The 22,983-nt window shown below is 39.2% G+C and overlaps 1 protein-coding gene across 1 annotated transcript in view; it reads right to left on the reverse strand.

Moving 5' to 3' along the window:
• pcdh11 (protocadherin 11) overlaps positions 1–22,983 on the reverse strand; it is a 116,053-nt gene that overhangs the window by 44,124 nt on the left and 48,946 nt on the right. The window contains exon 3 of the mRNA XM_070913923.1: positions 12,555–12,595. Coding sequence (XP_070770024.1) covers positions 12,555–12,595 — 41 coding nt within the window. The remainder of the gene's footprint in view (positions 1–12,554; positions 12,596–22,983) is intronic.

A 22,983-nucleotide genomic window follows, 5' to 3' on the forward strand; every position in this document is an offset into this window, starting at 1 on the left:
GGAAGGTTGGCAGCTCTACAAAAAGCATGCTTCCTCTCCACAGGACTAATTATTGGAAACTTGCTCCAACAATGGCATCCAGAATCATTTAGAACAAACAGCTGTCCGTGACAATTAGGACATAATCATTTTGCATAAGGGAGTGTCTTCATTTTTAGACTGCTGTTTATTCAAGCCCATTCAAGTTGGTGCCAGATGTCGAGAAAAGCCTAATTTGATTTCACGATGCACTCAATACTAAGTCGTTTAGAGCCACAATATTAATTACAATTAAATACCATTAATGGGTCTTAAATAAATGAAAGTTTTGCTCTCGGTGGTAATGACTAATGCGAATAAAACATTAATGTTGACAGGCAAACATGATAAACAAAAACAAACATTCACAGAGGAGTCAAGGTGAGTGTTTTGCTAAGCATTATCACTTATTTAAAGAAGCTGCCAGAAATCCATAAAGCAAAGACAAGCTGCAGTAAGAGATATCAAGACCAAACAAAGCCCGTTCAGCCAGATAAAACACTGCCTTGAGAAGTATGTACACAGAGATAAAATGAACAGGAGAGACGCATGCCAAGTTCTGCCATATAACAAGCCAGCCAATCCAAAACCCTCCCCTCTGGTAACCACCCAGACAATAGGCAGATGGGGCTGGATTCACGGGTTACTGGATTAGAACTCCGTTATATTTAGATATAGAGGAGGAGAGGCCAAGTGGCTGCCACCTTGTCCTTTGCTAGGCCACAGCTCTTTTGAGTTTTATTATTACATGTACTTTTCCCCAAACCGCCATTCTCTAGAAACGGCAAAGAAGTCAGTGCTGCACAGAGAAGGACTTGGCTGACAACCACCTCACTTTGAGTGATAAACAGGGACCACTTAGGAGTGAATCAGGGGAGACTGGCTCTGCCATTTCAGATAAGGATCAGCTTGCGGGCACACCTAGACCTGCATAAATCTGTTCAGAGGAGATGGTGATTTGTCATGTAGCACATGTTTTGTGTGGAGGAAAAAAAATAGAATAAAAAAAATAACAGCAATGGCAGGGTATTTATCCAAAAAAAAAGAATCTCTGTCCCACATGTTTCTATTCTGCTTAATGGCAAGATCACGCAACATCTACAAAAATCTGCTAGAGATTTTACTTGGGTGGGTGGGTGTGTCTTTTCTTTTTGTACATGCTGTTCCAGCACTGCCTATTATGTGTGAGGTGATATGCCACTTTGTGTGAAATGGTGAGTTAGCGGGAACATGCAAGAAGGAGGTGATTCTAGCAAGTGGGTTGAGAGATGGTTTTTTGACACAAATGAATTTTGATCAATTTCAGCTGTAATTGAGTCATCTGCTATGATGATCTTTCTCCGTGCAACATGAACTATGACAGCATTGGTGATATTCCACAGTCCTAGCAAAGCTGGGTGAACTGTGAACACTGAACTGTGATCAAACACTTCTGAGCAGTGAAAAACTTTAAAGATCTCTGGACAAATGTTATCAATATAATGGCTTAGCTATAAATACACAACAAAGTTAGGACTAAACACACACGCTGTGGTGTGCAGGATTTCAAAGTAGCAACAGTCTCTGCCGAAACTGAAAAAGTTTGAGGAGCATGTTATTGTGGAAAGTAAAGGAAGAACTCTGCCAGTCCTGCTTTCATTGACTCGTGAACTCTGTGCCTGTGTGCCAACAAGAGCTGCAAAAAAAGAGTGACAGAAATACTGAAAAGGGAAGAGAGGTCGGACAGATGTCACAACAAAATTGCATTTAACGTTAATGGTGTCTTACGAGGAAGTGCGTAATACCCTTGAGCTGGGTTATTTCCACTTAATTATATAATTTTCACTTGAACATACATAGAATTTAAAGTAAAGGCATTTCCAGGTCACTCTCAGCAAAACTTTACAGAGCAGCTACGTTTGCTAAAGAAAAACAATAATTTAAAGGGATGAAAAGAAGCTTCCGATAGCCGGTCTTCATAATGGAAAAATATGAAGTTTGAGAACACACTTCTGCTATTCCAATAAAATACAAAACAGTTTGAAGAAGAAAAAAAAATCTGTGGCGTTTTAAAAAAGCCACCCACAACTTTTCAGTCAATGTCATGGTAGAATGAGGTTACGACAGTAAGAGAGTAATTTTACAGAAAGATGCAAAAAATCAGCCGAGACATGAACAAGATGAATAGATCAATCATTGCCGTTGGATGAAAACCTTTTATTTCTTAGATTAAACTGTGTTATTTCAAGGGTTTCACAACCCTAATGGTTGCAGAATTGTCTTAATACTTGACCCACAGAACCTTTCAACTGAAGTTAAAATATTAAAAACAAACTGTGGTTTTGAGGTTTTCAAATGGCAACGACAATGTGTATATTTCTAGCATGAAAGGTTGTAGGGGTGACATGCAGATTTATTGTTGTGTGTAACTTATATAAAATATAGCAATAGGCCAAATAACTGCACAGTATCATGCTCTAATGATGTCTATGGAAACTCACATGCAAGAAAGAGCAGAGAACAGAGTGTGTACGACTTACGTTCACAGAGGTTATCTTGCCAAGTTGACAGGCCTCCTGCAAAGACAAAAGAACATCACATCATTGTCTGACTGTAACCCTACAGAGGATTTACTATGGAAATGGATATTTGGAGCCAACAAAGGAAACGGCACTGGAACTTTCCAGTCTTCTTAAAGTCAGTCAGAGTTCACAATTGACAACCTTATAGATTTTGGGGTTTTTGGGGGCTTTTTTTAGGTTGGAATTGAGATTTTGGATACATATTGATTTCCTCCTCAGACGCAGAGTTTGTACAGCACATTTCCGTGCTCAGTTGGCACGCCAACAAACCAGGCTGCAGAGTACACACCCTCTCGCCAGAAATGTAAAGAATAGGGCAAACCTGACATCCTGACAACACAAGCCATACAACTGACACTTTGATAAAGATGTTTCTCTGCATGTCAGGGAGGAAAGTGAACGGAATATCAAATGATGCATCAAAAATTAACAATAAACAGCGACAAGCTTCTAAATTGGGAACAAAAGACACCCGCAAGCCTGCAAAATAGCATCCTCTCTCTGGGGACTGAGATAACTCACAGAGAGATAAGAGTATTTAATTTTTAATCACCAATTTTGTTTTCTTTTACTGTGTATAATAATCTGAGTACATGACTTGATTTGCAAAGGAAATAGAAGAAATCTGGCAGTGAGGAGGCACTTAGACAGGGGAGAAACAGAGCGGACTGCTGGGGTGGAACGGTAAAACAATGAACAGGAAACAAGTTCATGTCAACAGATTATCCCGCCATAATTGTTCACCAAGGGATGCTACTGACTGAGCGATAGAGCAGTGCACCCAAAGCTATTCATCAAAAACAAAATGGAGCCTCATGGTGGACAACTAAACAAAAGTAAAAAGGTCTCAAAACTTCTGACAAATGCCTGGCAGTAAAACAATTGTATTGTATAGAATTTATAATATGTGAAGTTTGGGTGGAGACATTCATGCAGGTAACCATTACATGATCTCATTACCATGAAGTATCTAGTTGCAAGTCGTGCATACTGTAATGTTTTCTGTGAGTAATATCAACAATATGTCACCAACAGTCTCGTCTTCAACGGTGTCAAGATTACATTTTTTTTTTAATTTGTAAGATGGCCATTACGGCATTGCTCTGCTGAACTAATCAATATTTTTAAATCAACAATGGGTCAAATAACTATGTGTGATGTGAAAGGGTTCATCTGTACTGACGAACACATCAATAATTATCACCAGACTCCACTGTTACCCCCAGCTCACTCCTCTCATCATCCCCCTTTCTGGCAGCAGTGGGTAGCTGTTTTCAGCAAGAAAGCTCTGATAAACTGATTACCTAACCAGTACGCAACAGAAGACAAAGTTAGCAACTAACTGGTGAACATGATTGAGCATTTAGCAGCTAAAGAGCCAGATATTTCCCACAGGAGTTGGTGGAGAACAGAATTAGGGTAAACGTTGCATACGACTTACATTTGGCGGTTGGACAGAAACATGACTCTTAATAAATGACAATGTTGCTTTGTGTCTGCTTGAAGTGTAAAATAGGCAACTTTTTGCTAACATGTTCGCGATATCAACTTTATAACGTAAGATAATGTGTCAATGTTGCATATACAGCTTTTTGTGCTGCCCCCAAATGTCAAAAACATAAGTTAATGCAGCTTTAATGTCCGAAATGCAGATAAACACATAGATGAAGGACAATGTTACGACATACGGCACAAAGAGTGAGGTAGATTTGAAAGTCAGCTCAGTAAACTTTTTTTGTTGCTAGCTGAACCGTCCTGCTATAAGACCCCTGTGTGCATCTGTTAGTCCATTCATAAAATAAATACTAAATCTATGAACTATGTTCCCAAAAGCCCAGTCGCCTTACTCATTAAGCATGAGAATGTGGCAAAAATCACAATTACAAAAAACAGGAATAAACAATGGACTGATATATAAAACTTATGCTGTCTAGATTATTTCCAGAGAACATGAAGTGCACAAATCTATATAGACATAATCGAACATATGGCTGTTCTGCATATGGAGACATATATAGGTTATGTCTAAACAGATCTTATAACCTTGTCATGGTAAACATAATTCATACTATACCTATCACTACACCAGATTGATTATGATTATGGTTTGAACTGCTATAGCACTAACCCCTACAAATGAGCTGATAAGGATAATTAATGTAAAATATTTCTGTAAATGCACTTTATTATTCAAATAAATGTAATTGAGAAATAGATGGTTTTCCTTTTTGCATATTTGAGCACACCAACATTTGTCAAGTCTGTTTGAGGAGTTCCTCATTTGCATCCACTGACTGGTCATTTAAAGCATGATTTTACTTGAGGCTGCCATCAGGCAGTTGTTTCTTATCCAAGTAATGTTTTATTCAACGTCTCGTGACACATGCTTCAAGTTAGAGCCCTTTCCAACCAATTAAATATATGATAATGTACATGAGGGATCTGAGAAGGTGACCTGTGGTTGTCTCATATTTAGATGACATTCAAAATAGTAGTTGTACATCTGATTGCTGGAGACCATAGATGTGTGAGTTTTCTCTTTTTTTTTCTCTCCTCAGTATGGATTGGTCAGTGACTTTCTCTGTATGTACGCCTCTCAAACTATCAGTTTCAAAGCACCCACATGCAAGCCTGGGAGAGAGTTATGCTTAAGATAAGTGCATTTGTTGGTGAACCACATCAAAGTACAGAGGGATGTCTTAGCGAGCAAAGGCAGTGGAGCTCGAACTGAGCCTTTGATCACCCCAGGCACTCTGATCATTAAAATATTGGATTAATAATTGATTGAAAACACCAGACCTTATTGTGCTCTGTTTCTGTATCCAAACGTATCCCAATTTTGAAACACAGTGGCTGCACAATGAATACATAGCGAGTGCTGGGAGGAGTGAAAGGAACATATAGTACGTATTGTAGCCTTGTATGGCATGCTTTGACACATCGTATGCAAGTAATTATATTTGATATTGCTGTAATGTGTAGAGCATATTCTGACAACAGTGCAGTCTTTGAGTTCCCCAGCACTGAGTTCCAGTATGAACTGGAGACAGGTTGAAGTGCTGCAACAAGCCTTTTTCTCTAGTGAGGGTCTGAGCGATGGCATGGCAGGCTGGCACAGAGGTAGAGGGACTGGGTAATAATCAAAAGGCATAGATAGTAGGTAGGTAAGAGTGCATTCCAGCTGTGCGTAGGTGACTGGAGGGTGGCTAATATTACATCTACGGTTGAAACCAAGCCTGCAGTGTGCAAAGAGAAAAACAATGAGCCCACTGTGTGCATATCAGGGATATTAAAAAGACAATTTCCCATCAGCTTTTGTACATAGATTAGTAACTCAACCCGCCTCAGTACATATACAATTTACATTTAGACTATAAAAAGGAATCTAAATGAATCAAGACTTATTCCAGTTCCAGTTTATTTATTACTGTACATGCCTCTCAGCATAAAAGGCTGAGCCAACTGCAAAGTTGGCAAAGTTGACAAGTAATGTTGCCCAGAAGCTCATTCATCACAGGTGATGAGGAAGCCACAGCAAACATGGCAAACCTATTTACTGTAAGTGATTGACAATTATTGAAGAGCTGTCTCAGCTAATGTTGAGTTCATGACGTGAAGCTCTTGTTTCAATCCCTGAATTCAAGAACAATTGAAAAAATACAGCTGGCAGCTGCTATGTGTAAAACTAACAGAACGTATTTGTACCCAAACAAAAATAGCCAGAGGTGCTGTTTCCAGAGACAGACATCTATATAAACATAGTCAATGAAATAACTACCTCTGGATTTCCATGGTCTTGTTATTCCAATTTCTTTGATGAGACTTCCTCCTGACCTCTGTGAGCTTGACGAAACAGAGGTCTGTCAACATGAGATTACTAAGGAATAACAATCACCTTCATACTCTTTGTACTCATTTTCAGCAATTACTAAGGCTGGTGTCAAAATGATGGCTTCACAAGGACATATTCCACTATATTATAATCATAAACCTGGAGTTTAACCATTTTTTTATATGTCCTAACTGAGTTGGCTGACCTCTGAAAACTGCCTGCAATAGGACAGTATCACAACCCAAAGCTTTGCTGAGTTCTTTCCATTAGCAATAAGTTCAAAGTTTTTAGAAAAAAAAAAATGCCGCCTCGCTGCAGTTTGTGAAAATAAATGTAAAGAGTGTATGATGTGATAACTTCAAGCTACACTGAAGGCCTTAAAACCCCTCATCCCTGGGGTCCCCATGCTCCTAATAGTTTAACACTAATGAGACGTGCTGCTCCCATCTCTACAGCCTCCCACTTTACAGTTTATTTCGTAGTGTAAATACCTTTGAAGGTGGGAAGAAGCGCAGAGTGAGGCAAAGAGACAGGAAGCATGCTAGCTAGCCACAGTCTCTTGAGCTGCCAAAGCTCGCCCTTGCATATTTCACATTTGTTTTGACTCTGACTCTTGGTGAAGCTCACTGTAGTGTGCTGCTATAGTCTCCCTGCATGAAGTCTGTGAAAATAATGGTCAAGCAGGACTTGTCAGGACTGCTCGGTATTCCAGAAATGTCAGGGCAGTGCCACAGTCTTCGACTTAAGCTGCAGAGAGAGGGTGGGAGAAAAGCATGTGGCCTGCTATCAAGCGGTTATCCCCACAGATGAGATGGATGTGGCTGAATTCATCAATAAGAGAAAAATGACAGCTTTGTCAGGCGGCCGTGTCACAATCACACACATGCAGACATATGCACGCATAATACAAAATACTCACAGTGGAAAACTTGGACGTGCACGCCATCTGCTCATGTGTGCAGGCACAAGAGACGCGAATGCCTCAGCCAAGAAACAGTGGGCAGAGTTCAAGTTTACATCCCTTGTATTTCTGGCAGACGCAGCATGCCTTAGACAGCGTGATAAAACTGTTGCAAACAAAACACCTCCTCATCAAAAGGGGCTAATAAAGTCTTCAATATACTTAAGTGTAGCCTTAGATAAATAGAATCCCCATTTCCTTCTGCATTGGTGTTCAGTTGTCCAAAGTGTATTGATGTACTTATTGACATTCAATAAAGGGAAACCCTCTCAGCAAACCACGCAGAGTGGTGTAAATCCTGTACACTTCTTGAGTGTGCGCAAGGAGCAACTTTCCTTTAACACAATTACTAGACAGCAATAATGTCGCAGTGTGTTCGAACCAATTTTGATTTACAAGTGGACAACATGTTGCCTTTTCATCAGCTTATTATTATTAAGTTGTCTGTGTATGTGTGTTTCCCCTGGACAATCCCCCCTCTTGCTTCACTCTTAGTGAAGTATTGATCCTCCCAGTGTACCGGCCCCTCCTGATTTCATTAGGCTAGCTGCTGTTAATTACTCCACACTCTAACCTTTTGCTGTTTCATTTGGACCGACAAATTGGGTGAATTAAAAAAGGGGAGGTAGGAAGAGGAAAAGAAAGAAAGGGGAGAAAAAAAAAAATCCCTATCAGCTGTAGTGGTGGACCCCCCTCCCTCTCTGTGGCTTGTGCTTGTGTCAGAATCCCAAGTGGCTTAATAATTAAAAAAGTTCATCAATGTTCTCTTTGCTCATAAAATTATGCAGAAGGAGGCTACTCCAGTAATTGTTGCAGAAGATTCATTTATGAAAACCATACCGGCTAGATCTGGTATGGTTGTCTGGGGACTTGGGAGAATTGTGCCTTTTTCACTTCTTTATGTATTTGTAAAAGGTTGCTCAGCTTCAAGCATGCTGATCATTAAAACACATTTTATTCATTTATGCGTGTTTATTTACAAGGATCATGTGACAGACATAACTAACTTGAAAATTTTGTTTTACACCGAATCAAAATGCGGCACCCCTCTTTACTGACACACCAATTTGTCTTCTTAGGGAAGGTATTAAAAGAGTATGATATGACACATAGCTGCAAAGTTATAATTAGACCTCATTTAATACCTTATGTCATGAGATTACATGCGCAGTGCATGGCATCTAAAGCATACTTAAATCGCAGGGGAATATAATTGATTAACCATATGAGACTGGGAACCAGATGATGAGGATGATGCTCTAAATCCATGTTAAATCAATATAGCCACTTCCTACACATCAAGGGATTATTTAGAGAAATTACTACCAGCTGTAATTGCTGACTTACAACACATCAGATAATTTCTGCCTCGGTGCATCAATGTGTTTACGCGTACAAGTGAGTCAAAAACATTTCACCAGGGCTGCTTTAAGTAATCACCTGCTTTAAAGTGGGACAATGTTTCAACATCGGATCCATTACCAACCAAGCAAGTGACATTTATAGGATCTTCTGGATCCTTAATATGAGAGATGCCCTTTCCTCAAGGTTGAGTACATTCTAGTTGAAAAGATTCTACATGATGCAGAAGGAGCCATTCAGAGTACTCCCTTTGGCTGAGATAATAACTTCATCATAATTAGCTTGTGGTGCTCAGGAGTGTTGAATTGTCGGTTGCAGTGGGATCTGGGCTGATTTATTGCTTGATTTAATTACGTATCAAAATTCAATTAGACATGCTTTCAACCAAATTCAAAGTGAGTTTTGTCAAGCTGTCCCTTGAAATCAGGCGCGGCTTGAAGGACATCCTTCATAATGCAGTGACATCTAACTTAATAATTATCGCTTACCCAAAATCATTCATGTGCTAAAAGATGTAGAAAAAAAGGCAACAAAAACTGCTTTGCCAGTTTTAGAGAAGATGTGATTTTTTTGGTGCTCTTCTATTACTTGTTTCACATCTCAACTGACATCAAACAGCATCAAATAGTGCGAAACAGACCTTGATTCAGTAGTGATGTGAAGAGGGTTGCAGGTACTTTACCAAGTGAAGATACATGACAAAATGCTCTTTGAGGTTGACTACGGCTGAGGAAGTGTCTGGCTTTCTTTACCCACATCACTCACTGCCTGCTCACCCCCTTTTTGCTCCATGCTACACTAGGGAAAAAAAGGGGAGCTGTTTTGAATAAGTGTCACACCAGCCTCCTAGAGCTACATTGATCTTTACTACTATGCAAATTCAGGATGTCATGGTGTCTATGCTAAGAAGCCAAGGAAGGGAAGAAATATTTCAGCCGGAGGTCTCTGACTGAAGTGTAGTCCTTTACCAGTATTGTAAATACACTCATACAGACAATTTTATTAGGTACACCTTGGTATTACTGTGTAGGGCGCTCTTCGACCCTCAGAACAGCCAGAATTTTTTTGAGGCATTGATTCAAGAAGGTGCCAGAAGTGTTCCATAGGGATTTTGATCTATACTGACTTGACAGCATAGTTTTTTGCAGTTTTTTTCAGTCGCGCGAAGGCTGTGAACATCCCACTTCACCTCATCCCAAAAGTGTTTTATTAGGCTGTGATCTGGGGACTGTGCAGACCATTGGAGTAAAGTAAAGTAATTTCCTGGAACCGTCTTGAGAAAATGACACATTATCTTGCTAGAAAATCCCTTCAAAAAAACACAGTACATTGTCAATATGAAGGGTTGCACCTGCTCAGCAACAATGTTATCTGTATTTATAGAAGCAACGATATCATAAATACACCAAATACTGGCAGATGTAAGGCATTTTTCTGCTTTCAGTTGAGCTCCTATTTGTTTCCTACAATATCAAGTATTCATTGTATGGCAGAAATGAACACCTTATCCTTCCTTAGCACCAACACACAGGATTACGCCTTATATAGGGTCACCTTGGCTAATGTTTTAGCATGCTAGCTTTTCACTTTTTGCTTTGTTTATCTTATTATGAGCAACAATATTGCATTTCCTGTTACAATACAAAACAACTAAACAGCTACTGTACTTTTATGTGACTGAGGTTGGCCGAAACAACATGCCCATTCTGGCTTATTGCTAGCAGCTGCATTAGCCACATTTGGCAGAAATTGGCATTATACTGTTATGTTGATATAGTTTTACAGAAATGCTTAAACAATAGTCAACTCAACAAAACAGTCATGCCAATTGTTTTCTGTTCAAAATCACCGGCACTGCATAGACACCCATTGGCACGGGTGGATATATGTGAGAAAATATTCCACTGTCCTATTTTCCAGCATTGATGACTGTTGACACTTGCAAAAGTATACTTGTTTTTATCAGATTCACTCCCTCAATTAGAACATCCCAGCTACTGTACCTCGATTTTACTTGATTATTCTGTTGTTTGCTGATAGCATGTCAGCTGTAGCTGTCACAATGGATGATGATAATCTTATTGATGCATAACAATATCCAGACCTTCACAAGTGACAGTCTCTGCTTTACAAATACAATATTAAAAACACATTTCCTGTTCAGCCATAGCCCGACAGAGCAGAGAAACCAAGTGACTCTAAAAAAAAGACTCCTGAATCAACTGCAGCACTCCATATTCACTTTGTATACTATGTTATGGTTCATATGTCTGCTATGTGGTCCTGTTTATGTGCATCTACAAGAAAAGAAGACTCGCAGCCAAGCTTAGATGTCGCTGCTGGCTCAGAGCTAAACTGAAAAGATGGACAGGAACAAAGTAAGTGCTTCAGAAACAGTATATTCACTGGGCCCTAGTGCACTAAAATATTATCCACAATGTTACACTCACTACTTGCTGACAAAACACTTAGCTACACTCACAACCTTTTTCTACATGGTTGGCTGCCAGTGGCAGAAGGGAGGACTTTTGTAGGTTTTAAAGCTACGAGGTCACCTTACAGATGAGCTACATCTTTTTTTTTTAATTTACACTGTACTGATCATTTCTACCATCATTAGGGTTGAAAATAATCTGTTAAGTATGCTGTGGCTTGAAGAATACTTGATATTTATGGGCCTAATTGAGCCAAGAAAACATTCTCCACCACATTAACCCATTAACCTCAACAACACCCTCTGATGTTGATACCATGCTGGATAGATCCATGGAGTTTAATCATCTGCGTGTTGCAACAGAATAAGACAAGTAAAGATTTCCATTTCAAAGTTTTGTCCAATGGTCTTCCTCCATGTGTCAAAGGTTTTCACATCAACCCAACACTACAGCAAGTGCATTCACTGATTAGGACACGTTGCATTAGAATCAGGCGCAGCATTTGACTGGAATTAAACATACAGACATACTGTAGATGTCGGTGACACATGCCTACAGGTTCAGCTGGACAGCAAGCAAAGCTCTCAATCCTGTCTGAGTCACAAAGGGTTGACTCACTGTCTGGAGCAGTGAGCTGCATTAATGGGGAGGTGCGTGTAATAAAGTGGCCACTAAGTGTACTGTCAACGAGGAAACATGGTGGAAAAGAGAATGGGAAGCCCCTTGATGTGTCAAAACTTCAGTTTATCAGCATTTGCTTGAAATGTGAATTGTGCCTTCGTTTGATCTCTTCCCCCATTGAAACACCTGACAGTTTTCTTCATCGAGACTGGCAGAGGCATTGTCCATAGATTGTGATGTGCAATGACATACTGTATCACAGGCTCGTGTTTGAAGCAAAGAACCAGAATCATTGTCATTCACTGACAAACATGAAGCGCAATGATGATGCCGATTAATGATTTTCAGAAGACGATCTCCTCAAAACTGGGAGTTTCCTCTGACTTACCCAACTGATAGCCAAATGGTTAGCTGTAATGTCATTCAGCTACTTTCATAAGGATTTCACAAAGAAGCTTGTGAGACATTAACAATCCAAACGACTGTGGCCTTGTTATACATTTTCATGAGAACCCCAGAACCAGAAGTGATAATACTTTATAAATGTCTCTGATAATAATAGCCTTCTCTCTGCTGAAGCGTTGACAATACTCACTTCAAAAAGGCTGCATTTGTTGCTATTACAGTTACATGTAATCTAATCACTAAACAGAGATCAATTATTATTTTAAGAGATCAAATTTATCGTAGGGGTAACTGCATTATTTTTGTGGATCTGGAATGTGTATACAAGTATTTACCGTTCTGTCCTTGTTGTTACCTACAGAGTGGATCACAACTCTAACTTTTGAAGATGTTACTGTATCTCAGATTAAAGAAAACATATTTTAAATGCCCAATTACATGAATAAATCATCATCTTACAGCCTTTACTATATTTTTCCACTTTACAAAACAGCGATCATAACTCTTACCATGACCTAATGTAGGGAATATTTCTAAGACACAAAGCCGCTTATACAAGTTTAATATACTGAAAGACAATTTTAGAATAAGCGACGCATTCCCCTTTGTATTTATAACACCTCATTAGTATCTTTTGAAAGTGTCAATTGATGTAAAGTGAAAAAAGTGTGATTGTCAGTAGGGTTTTTTATATTGTAAATGAGGTTTGTGCAGCACCTTTCTTTTTAATCATTTGCTCTTTACTATGGGCAAAACAAGTAGAGATGGTGCAGGTCGTAAAAAGCCCATGACACTCAGGCAAGGTCATGTGTTTACTTCTACCAGTGAAATGGCAATAAAAGTTAAAGAACAGACAGTAAAACAGGCTGAAAGACATGATTTTTCAAAGAAGGCGGCTGCAGTTTCTGCTTAATTACGACATTCAATGCACCCAGAACACAAGAATTACTTTGACCGCTGCTGCTACCGATAAATTATTGACAGTCAACATACTCAATATTTAGGAAGAGACAGTACTTCTTGTGAAAGCCAAGCAAGACGATTACTTACCATCTTTGGTTGTAGCACATCCTTGTCTACACTCTCTATATCTACGTGTTGGCAGTCGTTGGAAGTTAACCATTTCTGAACACAATAAAAGGCAGTAAAATTAAATACTAGGTCAGGGCATAATTTTCCTTTAAAATTTCCCTAATGGTGACTTCTATGTACAGCATACATTTTATTAAATATTTTTTCTTCAACTGACAACTTCTTTCCATTATGTACTGTAACTGTCAACTCTTGAGAAGGAGCACAGACAATTCTTCGTGCAACACCAGTGGCACAGGCTTGGTAAAACATTGATAAAGCACAGAGACAAGGCTCACAGTCATATCCCCATTTGCACAGTGTATATCTTCCTCAAATATGTTGATGTCAGTTTTTCTGGCAGCGCAGTCAGTTAAAAGTGTGCCATTGATGTAATTCAAAAGCCACAGAGCACAGAGCTGTCTCTCTTCCCCAGCCTGCCTCACCCAATTGGGGTCCATCACCATCACCAAAACAAACTTCTCTTCACTGCCAGGGTAATTTTTTTCCTCCTCTTCTATCACTGAGCACCAGTCATATTAATATCTTTGTAGAAGGCAAATGTGTGCTCCAGGAGGCCAGTCCCATGTGCTTTTTCCCCCCAAACCTCTTGCTGTTTCTCTGGCCACAGCCAAGTGCATTAACATATGTTCTCACAGTGCACAGTGCTACTCTGCATTGGTAAATGCCTTATTACAGCAAGACCCGCTCTGTGCTCTTCCATTGAATATCCATAAGTAGTAAAACACAGCCATATCTGCCCACTCAGAACAGTAGGGATGAGTCTCACATGACAGGGGGGCTCCTTAACATTTAGTCAGAGGCCCTCTTTGTCAAATTGATATTCCTCCCACTCACGGTAATGGTGGGTGGTAATAATGACAAATAAAGGCAATATTGCTACTGCATGGTACACACGGAGCGTAATAAGGTCATCTGCTGGTTATGTTTTTTTTTTTCCATATTTATGCCTTTTTAGCATGCAGAGTCAAATTCTCTCAGTATGACTTACATCTCCAAAGACTATGCCAGTGTGAAATATTCAAAGGCAGAGGGTGAGAAAAATATCCTGAGCAATGCAGCATGTTCTTGCCTAGAGAGCTTACACGCTTGTAATCATTTCCAAACTGCAATTTCCTCTTATTATTCCATTTGTTATTTTTGTTTTTCTTTTCTGTCTGAAGTAATACAAGGCATTTCAGAGATCATGAAATCTGTGTCACGGAATGAAAACATAGGAACTATGTCCTTTACAATTGGTGCAAAATTGGGAGATGACACTCACTATTGTCTAAATAATCTTTCAGCAATGATGCACAAACCGCAGTGTGCTGAACTAACAGGAGGAAAAATAATGAGGCGCATTGACACCTCTCATAGTATAGCGGGATATTCCTGACAAGACATCACATGTTTGCAGTTAATCTAACTGATGTGCGGCTATGTGTGAGTTGTGTTTAAAACCTAAATAACCTCTTCCATCAGTAAAACAAAGAGGTGATGACATCAAGTGAAACACTTGACATATTAACTTGAATTAGAAATGCAGCTTGATTAGCACAGTGAAAGTGTTGCTTGTATGATGAATATGAATTGTGAAATTGGAGAACAGATGACACACCCACTAGGCTATCTGCAAATGCAGCTTGCTGATGATTATGTTGATTGCTGTTAAAATACGGCTTTGGGTAGAATGTGTTTGCAGATATCAACTGGCCACTGAGGTCGTTTCAGTTAGTATGCTTGCGGTCACCGGCTCCTTGAGAGTTTTTTTTTTTTTTTTTCATTTCTAATTTGGACGATCTTTGTTCTGTCTGCCAGAGACACAGTTGTGCTGTGTTGATCTGACGACAGATTCTAAAAGAATGTGTATCAAACGCTACAGAGAACTTGTCTTATGCTTGCACAAAGAACTGAGGGCTGGTATCCATGTCATCCCACAGCACTGCACTGATTTATAATGGTAGGGAGGAAAAAATAAGAGGCCAGGATACATCACTGAAACATGACGGTATTGAATAATACTTTGCTCATGAATAAAATCATTAAAATAAGCTCTTTTATAACTTAGACCATAACCATGAATCTTGAGCGTTTTATGATTAATGCGTCATCTATAAATTAAAGGTTTTAGATTTTGAAGGTTTTCATTTATATATTTATTTATATTTTTAGTTATTTATTATTTGATTCCTGTTTTGACATGCCAGATCACCTGAGGACACAAGTTTGCTTTAACTTTTGAGATCTATTTCTTAGACAATCTAGTTTGGGCTGCACCACTGTTCAAACTAATGAAGCCTCAAAGGCTTTGTTTAAGTCATTAAACATGGAAAACTAACTACACTGTTTTCTTCTAATGGCAAACAATTACATCACAACAACCTGACCAAGAAAATCAATGCTGGTGGAAAAATAATATAGTTGCATTGTTTATGTTTCAGTAAGGGGAATTTCACGCCTGTCCAATTATTAGAAATGTTTGACTGGTCATTGTCAAAAGAATATGGAAAAAATAAATATGAATAAAAAAGCAGCCTCTGCAACCCTGGCATACTGATATGATCCCACCCACATCTATTAAGCAGATGTGGTTCTTCATTCATTTCAAAGAAAACTCAGTATCACTGTGTTCAAAATATTTAGAGAAAGAGGCTGGCCCTTCTCATATTTTCCATTATTAGTGTACAGGCTCATACATTCAGAACATGAACAACCCCAAGAATGCTTCTGTGGAATAATAGTCAAGCCTCCCAACCTTCCTGAGTATTGGCACACATATCCCATATCTCAAAATCAGTTTTTAATTAGAAGTAATTTGGGCCTAAATTAACAACATGCTCTTCTCTGTTAACATTTAATTGTCTTTTCTTTACAATACAGGTCAATACTGCTAATGCAACAGTCTCATTTATTACATTAAAGGACAAATACAATGTGTTATACTCATTGTTATACTAATTTTTTCCAGCATTTGCCAACTTGAAACTGTGATGGCTGTGTATGTCTCATCCTGTACTAGAAGAGCACCATTTCCAAAACACAACACAATTCAAAGAATTGATCCGTTATCCTGGACATATACAAATTAGACTCAGTAAGACAGTATTGGCAACAAGATACTGGATGATTTATATGACATAATATTAATCTCACCCACAATTTATCATTTTGAAAAAGACATCGGGTCACTCAGTTTAAAGTTCTGTCTACACTTCTTTAATAGTAGGCTGGCCAATATATTCCCACATTTAGACACTAAGTACATAAAATGACACTACCATCCATCATTTAGGTGTGGAAATTACAAACCACTTTCAATTCAGTTCAGTTCAAAGAGCTGTGTACAGACTATGTACTGTAGTTTGTTCACTGTTTTTCTAATGCATTTCAGTACCTACATGAGAAGCAATCCTAGTGCTGTTCACAACTCAATAATAAGTTCAGTCTGTTGGTGGTTCAAAGTGTTATGTTCAGTTCACTGAAATACTAAGCCTACACAAGCAGTTTTTGCGAGGTCAATAGCTCAGCAGCCACCTACTTGCAACAGAATTACCATAAAGCAATTTCTTCTGTAGATTTTGTGGTCTTTTAGTAAGCTTTTAACAAGGAAGTACGATGCTTTCAGTCACCAGTGAGGGGAGCTCCACTGCTAAACGTTACTGACTCAGTGACCACGATGATTCAGTATAGTCAGTTTAGATTGTTACGGAGAAGATTGTTAAGTGGTAAAGATTTGTTCATACATCTACTGAACACCTGTAGCATTTATGAAGCAGAAGTTTTGGTCTTAATAATCTTTCAAAGATTTGTTATGTGTTTTCCTTTACAAACTACATTTTTAACCCAAATCTGTGCACTACTATTTTGGGCGTTCTTCCTTCTTTATGCCTGAGGGCATGCCTGGTGGCTTCCCTGGAGCTGGCGGCGCCGCACCTGGCGATGGATCCTCTGGACCAACCATTGAAGAGGTCGACTAAACATTTCATCCCTTCAGCCCCTACTGAGATGTTTTCTAAGACAGTAACCCTCTTATAGTTACAACAAGCTAAAGAGTGTAATTTAAAGAAATTTAAAAAACGGGTTGTAAGCGCTGGCTGTGAGCTTACAGCTTTTGTATCTCTTCTAACCAGTCATCATTCCCTTGACGGAAATTTTGTACTATGTACTATCATATGAAGTGATACAGAACATATTTTTAAAAACCACTAGTGGTGGAAGAAGAATTCAGAAGTAACTATATGACAATGTGAAAATATTCCACTTCAAGTTAGAGTCCTGCAAAATTTACTTAAAGTATCAGTTCTCATTATGCAGAAAAACAGTCCCTGTCAGTGTATATATGATGTTGTGGATTAATATTACTGCTTCATTAATGTATATTTTGCATTTTACTGCTGTAGAAGTTTAAGGTTGTGCTAATTTTAACTACTTTATGAAATGCTGGGAAGTTTACCTACAGCAATTAATCATATTCTATAAGTTCATCATACAGTATGTGTCTATCCTGTGGGAAACAGCTTTCTCTAAAAAGTCCACTTTATGAGCAGTCCTGTTTTCAGCTTTGTCACAATGCATTATCCATCTAATCCAAGTTGTTTTTTAATAGTTTATTTAGCTTAAGAAGTCAGATAATTTATCCTTCATCTTTTTAAAAACACCAAATTTAGAGGGTTAGGGTTAGGGTGAATCAGAAAAGTAACTAATAACAATAAATGTTGGACAAATGTAGTGGAGTAAAAAGTACAGCTACCTCAAATTTGTACTTAAGTACAGTACTTGAATAAAGTTACATTCTACCACAGTTTAGCCAAGTTTAGTTTGGTCAGGACAAGAAGGCCACATAAATACACAAGGGACCACAAGTTGTCACACACAAGATCATGCACCTGGTCAAGAATCCCACAGCAGTGCTGTATGTCTGAGCCAGAGCAACACCTAAGCAAAAAATAATGTAGAGCAGGCCTTGCCACACTGACCTACAAAAGTGAATGGCACAATAAGTTCATACACTAAAACGTGAGTAGCTGACACAGCATCAGTCCAATGGGACCAACTGTATGTTACATGCATCAAAAAAAAACTTAGCAACCCATTACAGATTGCATTAAATGTACAAGGCCCACTACATGTATGTATTTGTGTATTTAGACAATAAGAGAGATGAAAGACTCTACATACGGTCTTTTGGCTCTGTACATGATGAGGACCAAAAAGGTGACAATGTTCTTTAAGAAGGCCATTGTGAGGCTGAAAAACAAACAATCAGAGACATAGCAGAAACATTAGGTTTGTCCAATTCAACCGTTTGTTACATTCTTTAAAAAAAAAAAAGAAAGCACTGGTGAAATAAGCAATACAAAACAGCCTGGTAGACCTCAGAAGACTACTGCGGTGGATGACAGAAGAATCCTTTCCCTCGTGAAGAAAAACCCCTTTTCAACTGTCAACCACATCAAGAAGTCTCTCCAAGAGGTACGCATATTTGTGTCAAAAACCACAATAAGGAGAAGACTTCACCAGAATAACTACAGAGGGTTTACCACAAGATGGAAACCACTATCAAAACTGCAGAAGCGAAAGGCCAGGTTACAATTCACCAACGATTACTTACAAAAACCTACAGAGTCTGCAAGAACAAGATCTTGTGGATTGAAGCGACACAGATAAACCTCTACCAGAGTGGTGGAAAGTGGAGAGTGTGGAGGAGAAAAGCAACAGCCCATTACCTTACGCATACCACCTGGTCTGTAAAACACAGTGTAATGTTATAACATGGGCATGTATGGCTACCAGTGGAACTGGCTCCCTTGTATTTATCGATGACTGACTACTGACGAAAACAGCAGGATGAAGGTGTTCAGAGCAATCCCACCTGCTCAGGTTCAACCCAGTGCCTCAAATCTAATTGGATATTGCCTCACACTGCAGCAGGACAATGACCCAACGCATACTGCCAAAGCAACCAAACACTTTTCGACCAAAAAGTGGAATGTTCTTGACTGGCCACCTGACCTGAATCCCACAGAGAATGCATTTCACCTGTAACATTGAAGGCAAAATGCCCCAAAAACAAGGAGGACATGAAGACAGCTGCAGTAACTTTAGGCCTGGCAGAGCATCACCAGGAAAGAGACCCAGCATCTGGTTCCAGACCTCAGACAGTCAGTGACTGCAAATGATTTGTAAACAACTATTAAGTATGACTACTTTATTTCATATTAGCTATGTTAAAGTGGTAATAGACAACCCACCAAAACGAATCCATCGAAATGAGGGGGAAGGGTTTCTCCCAGTATTATTTTTTCTCTCCACCCCTGCCTATTTCCGTCCATCCGGCACGCCAAAAAAAAATGGAAAAAAAACACTTCAGACATGGCGTAGCTTACCGGCACCTGTAGCTGCACTTTTCAAGACACCAAGGGACACACACAGGGAAGTGGTCAGTCCCAGAATGTCCGTAGCTAGCCTGGCAGCGCATCTAAAAAGTCAGCCGTTTGTTAGCCCGTCCTTATACAGTCCGGATCTGTCTTCTCTTCACCCACCACGCCATTTACCCTCTAACCATCATTTCATCGCTTGAACCGTCCATTCCCGGGAGCCTGCCGCCTCGTCTGGACCAGACTACAGTTAAGTAACGGTGGACTTTCCAGGGCAAATTACAAAGCTGCAACACTGACAAGAAGTTTCACTCTGTCTAAATTTGGGCAACTCCAATTTTGCAGAGTCTTGACTGAACAGAGAACTTTTGTACATCCTGACACAGACTGATGAGACTGAGCAAGTGAATCTGGGGATGTGTTGCAGTATGTTGGACTTTTGCAGTCAGTTCCTGTATATTTAACACTGTGGGGAACATGTTTAAATCAAATTGAATCGCAACCTTAAAATCGAAAGTAAAAGTGAATCGTGGATTGGAAAATCGTGACACCCTGATCTAGTAGAAAGAATGCCAACTGAGCGCAGATGGTGTCATTATTCTATAGCCATCACATTGTACAATCAATATTTACTTCATAATGATGAGGTAAAGTAAAAAACTTGTATATTGCACTTTAATTTGTCTGATTACTTTTGGTATCCTGAAATGTGTGGTCTATACATACAAATTCAGAGTTCACCCAATATTGCTGTCGATACCCTTAAATTAAAGCTGAAAGTCTGCACTGAAGCACATACTAATTGTTTTATTTCAAATCCATTGTGGTGGTGGTGTACAGAGCCAAAATAACAAAAACTTGACTGTCCAAATAGGAGCTGATGTATATTTTGTTTTCTTCACTGCAAAGTTTACGTCTAATATTCCTCCCACTATTCAACACTGCATCAACGGTGGCAAATTGCTTTTCTCCCAAGCCTCTTTAATGAATGAACTAATCACGCGTTAATGGCACAATCTATGGAGGAGTGGAGGAGTCTTCCATGTTTGGAAACTTTCCCCAATCAAGACGCACTTTGTGCGTGCAGAATTGCCTGTTGACATTGTGAAAAAGAAGTGAGCAGCAGGGAAGAGGAATTATTGATGGCATTTCTTGTAGTCAGTGGTATGGATTCCAGCACGTGTAGCATCTATCCTGCTGCAGATTTAAGATTTTGAGCTTCCTATTGCCTTTAACTATTCTTTACTTGTATCTCAGGACATTATTATTTCACATTGAAAGCATCAATAAAACAAGTGACCTTTACACAGAAATATCTTCTCAATATAGACACATATCACCTAAACGTGTGATTGTGCAGGAAGAAAAATGTGTTTATTTGGTTATTTTAATTGTTCTGCATCTTTTTCTTCTCACGGTGCAAGTTGACATTATTGTTTACATTCTCTTCATTTATGTTACAACTGTCACTACCTCCCCTTGCTTGATATGCTGATTTTATTATAATGAATGTGTGTTTATTCAGATCTCTGCAGTGGCATTTCATTAATTATAGTTGGAATAATTTAATTCACACACTATTACTGTACTGTTTACCCAGATTTACTCCTCCTCAGGTTTTACTGTCTGACCTTTGGTTGTGACAGATACACTTGTTCTTGTTTTTTGTGTGCATATTTTATTATTTTATTGCACTGTATCTTAATTTTATTGAATCATTGCAGTGAATGTCTTGAGTTCAGTTGTATCATTTTATCTGGATATTTTCTGTTCCATGTTTACAAGAGAAAACATGGTAATGGTGCACACGTCAACATCTGCATGGGATGAAAATCTGAATTTCTGTTGCGTATTCGGTGAATTGACCCATGCTCCAAAGTATATTTTATCGCAGTAGTTCAACTGTGATACTGCTTCATTTGCACCTTGGTACACTTCCTGCTGACTTTGTCAAAACCATATGAACACCTCAGGTAGGATCTGTGAAAGTCACATTTGAGGCTGCCTTAAAAATAGTCCAAATCATTATGGTAGACCCAGGGAGTTGGTATTATCCACCGGTCAGGCTAAGATGCTTATACATTAGCAATCTAGGGGACCAGGCAGCTGGACTGCAGTCACGGAGCACACAATGACTTCCCATTAGTAGGTTGGGGAGCGTCAGGAGAGCCCACCCTGAGCAGAGATTTCCACGTGGATATGGCCTATGGCACAGGGGTACCTGCCCCCAGCCATCTGCGCTGATTTGACAAATGATTCTATATCAAAGGCCTCTGCACTGATTTGGGTGGTAATTGATTGGAAGTGAGGCCCTCAAATCCCTGATTGGTTTAGCTGGATGTAGGGGGGAGATATGCAGTGGCAAGTGAGAGGAAAGGACAGCCGGCAAGAGAGAGAGTACAGTGCAGAAGATGTGGGAAATATACTACAGAACTCTACTTCATTTGCACTTTGAGAGAATTCTGAATAGAATTTCGTGAGATATGCAATTTCTACACACAACATGCATGGTATATTTTTTTTACAGAACCACCCATGTCATCTCTGTGTTTCTGTTTCTTTTTCTAATGCAACTGTCAGGATATCCAATTTGTTAGTGTGTCCATGAAGATTGGATTTCACCATTCAAAAAGAGGAATTTGGTTAGAAATGGAATATTATTGATTTGTTCCACATGGAGGTGTGGTCTGATGCAGATATATGAGCATGGCAAGTTGGCTGAGAGGGAGGCATGGATTATATATTCCTTCATCAATTTCTCCTGAATTTTTGATGCTATTAACCCTTGTTGTGGAAATTGTGTGACAAGAGGGATAACATCAAATGTGGAGGCTAGTGATTCCCCTGAGGATTACCTCAACCTCATAAACCATTATAGGAAGAGCAGTGCATGAGAGAGCGCACACAGACATGATTGAATGATATGAAATGTAATATGTTACCCATCTTTATGTTAGGCATAAATCTGAAGGTTTGAATATGTTGTACTTTTGAAGCATACTCTTTAATGACATCAAATACAATGTAGGGATTTTTCTGTCAAAAACAACTATAAATGTGAATTCAATCATATTTTATTTTATTCATACAGTATTCTACGTGTGGCCTTGAAAATAATTTTCAATATTAAAGCTTGCATGATGTTAGCCATGCAGTGACCAGCCCTCCAAGTTATCCAACCGGTCATGTATACAGTATGTCATGGTGGATGTTCTGCAGATAAGCCAGGAGACTGTAAAGGAGTGATGCTACGTACATATAAGGCCTACTGCCTTTATTACACGGCAGGCTGGCAGCACCGCATACCTTTGCCATTTGACACGGACATGTGGTGCTT

This window comes from Enoplosus armatus, chromosome 10, assembly GCF_043641665.1.
Source record: "Enoplosus armatus isolate fEnoArm2 chromosome 10, fEnoArm2.hap1, whole genome shotgun sequence".
Taxonomy (NCBI): Eukaryota; Metazoa; Chordata; class Actinopteri; order Centrarchiformes; family Enoplosidae; genus Enoplosus; species Enoplosus armatus.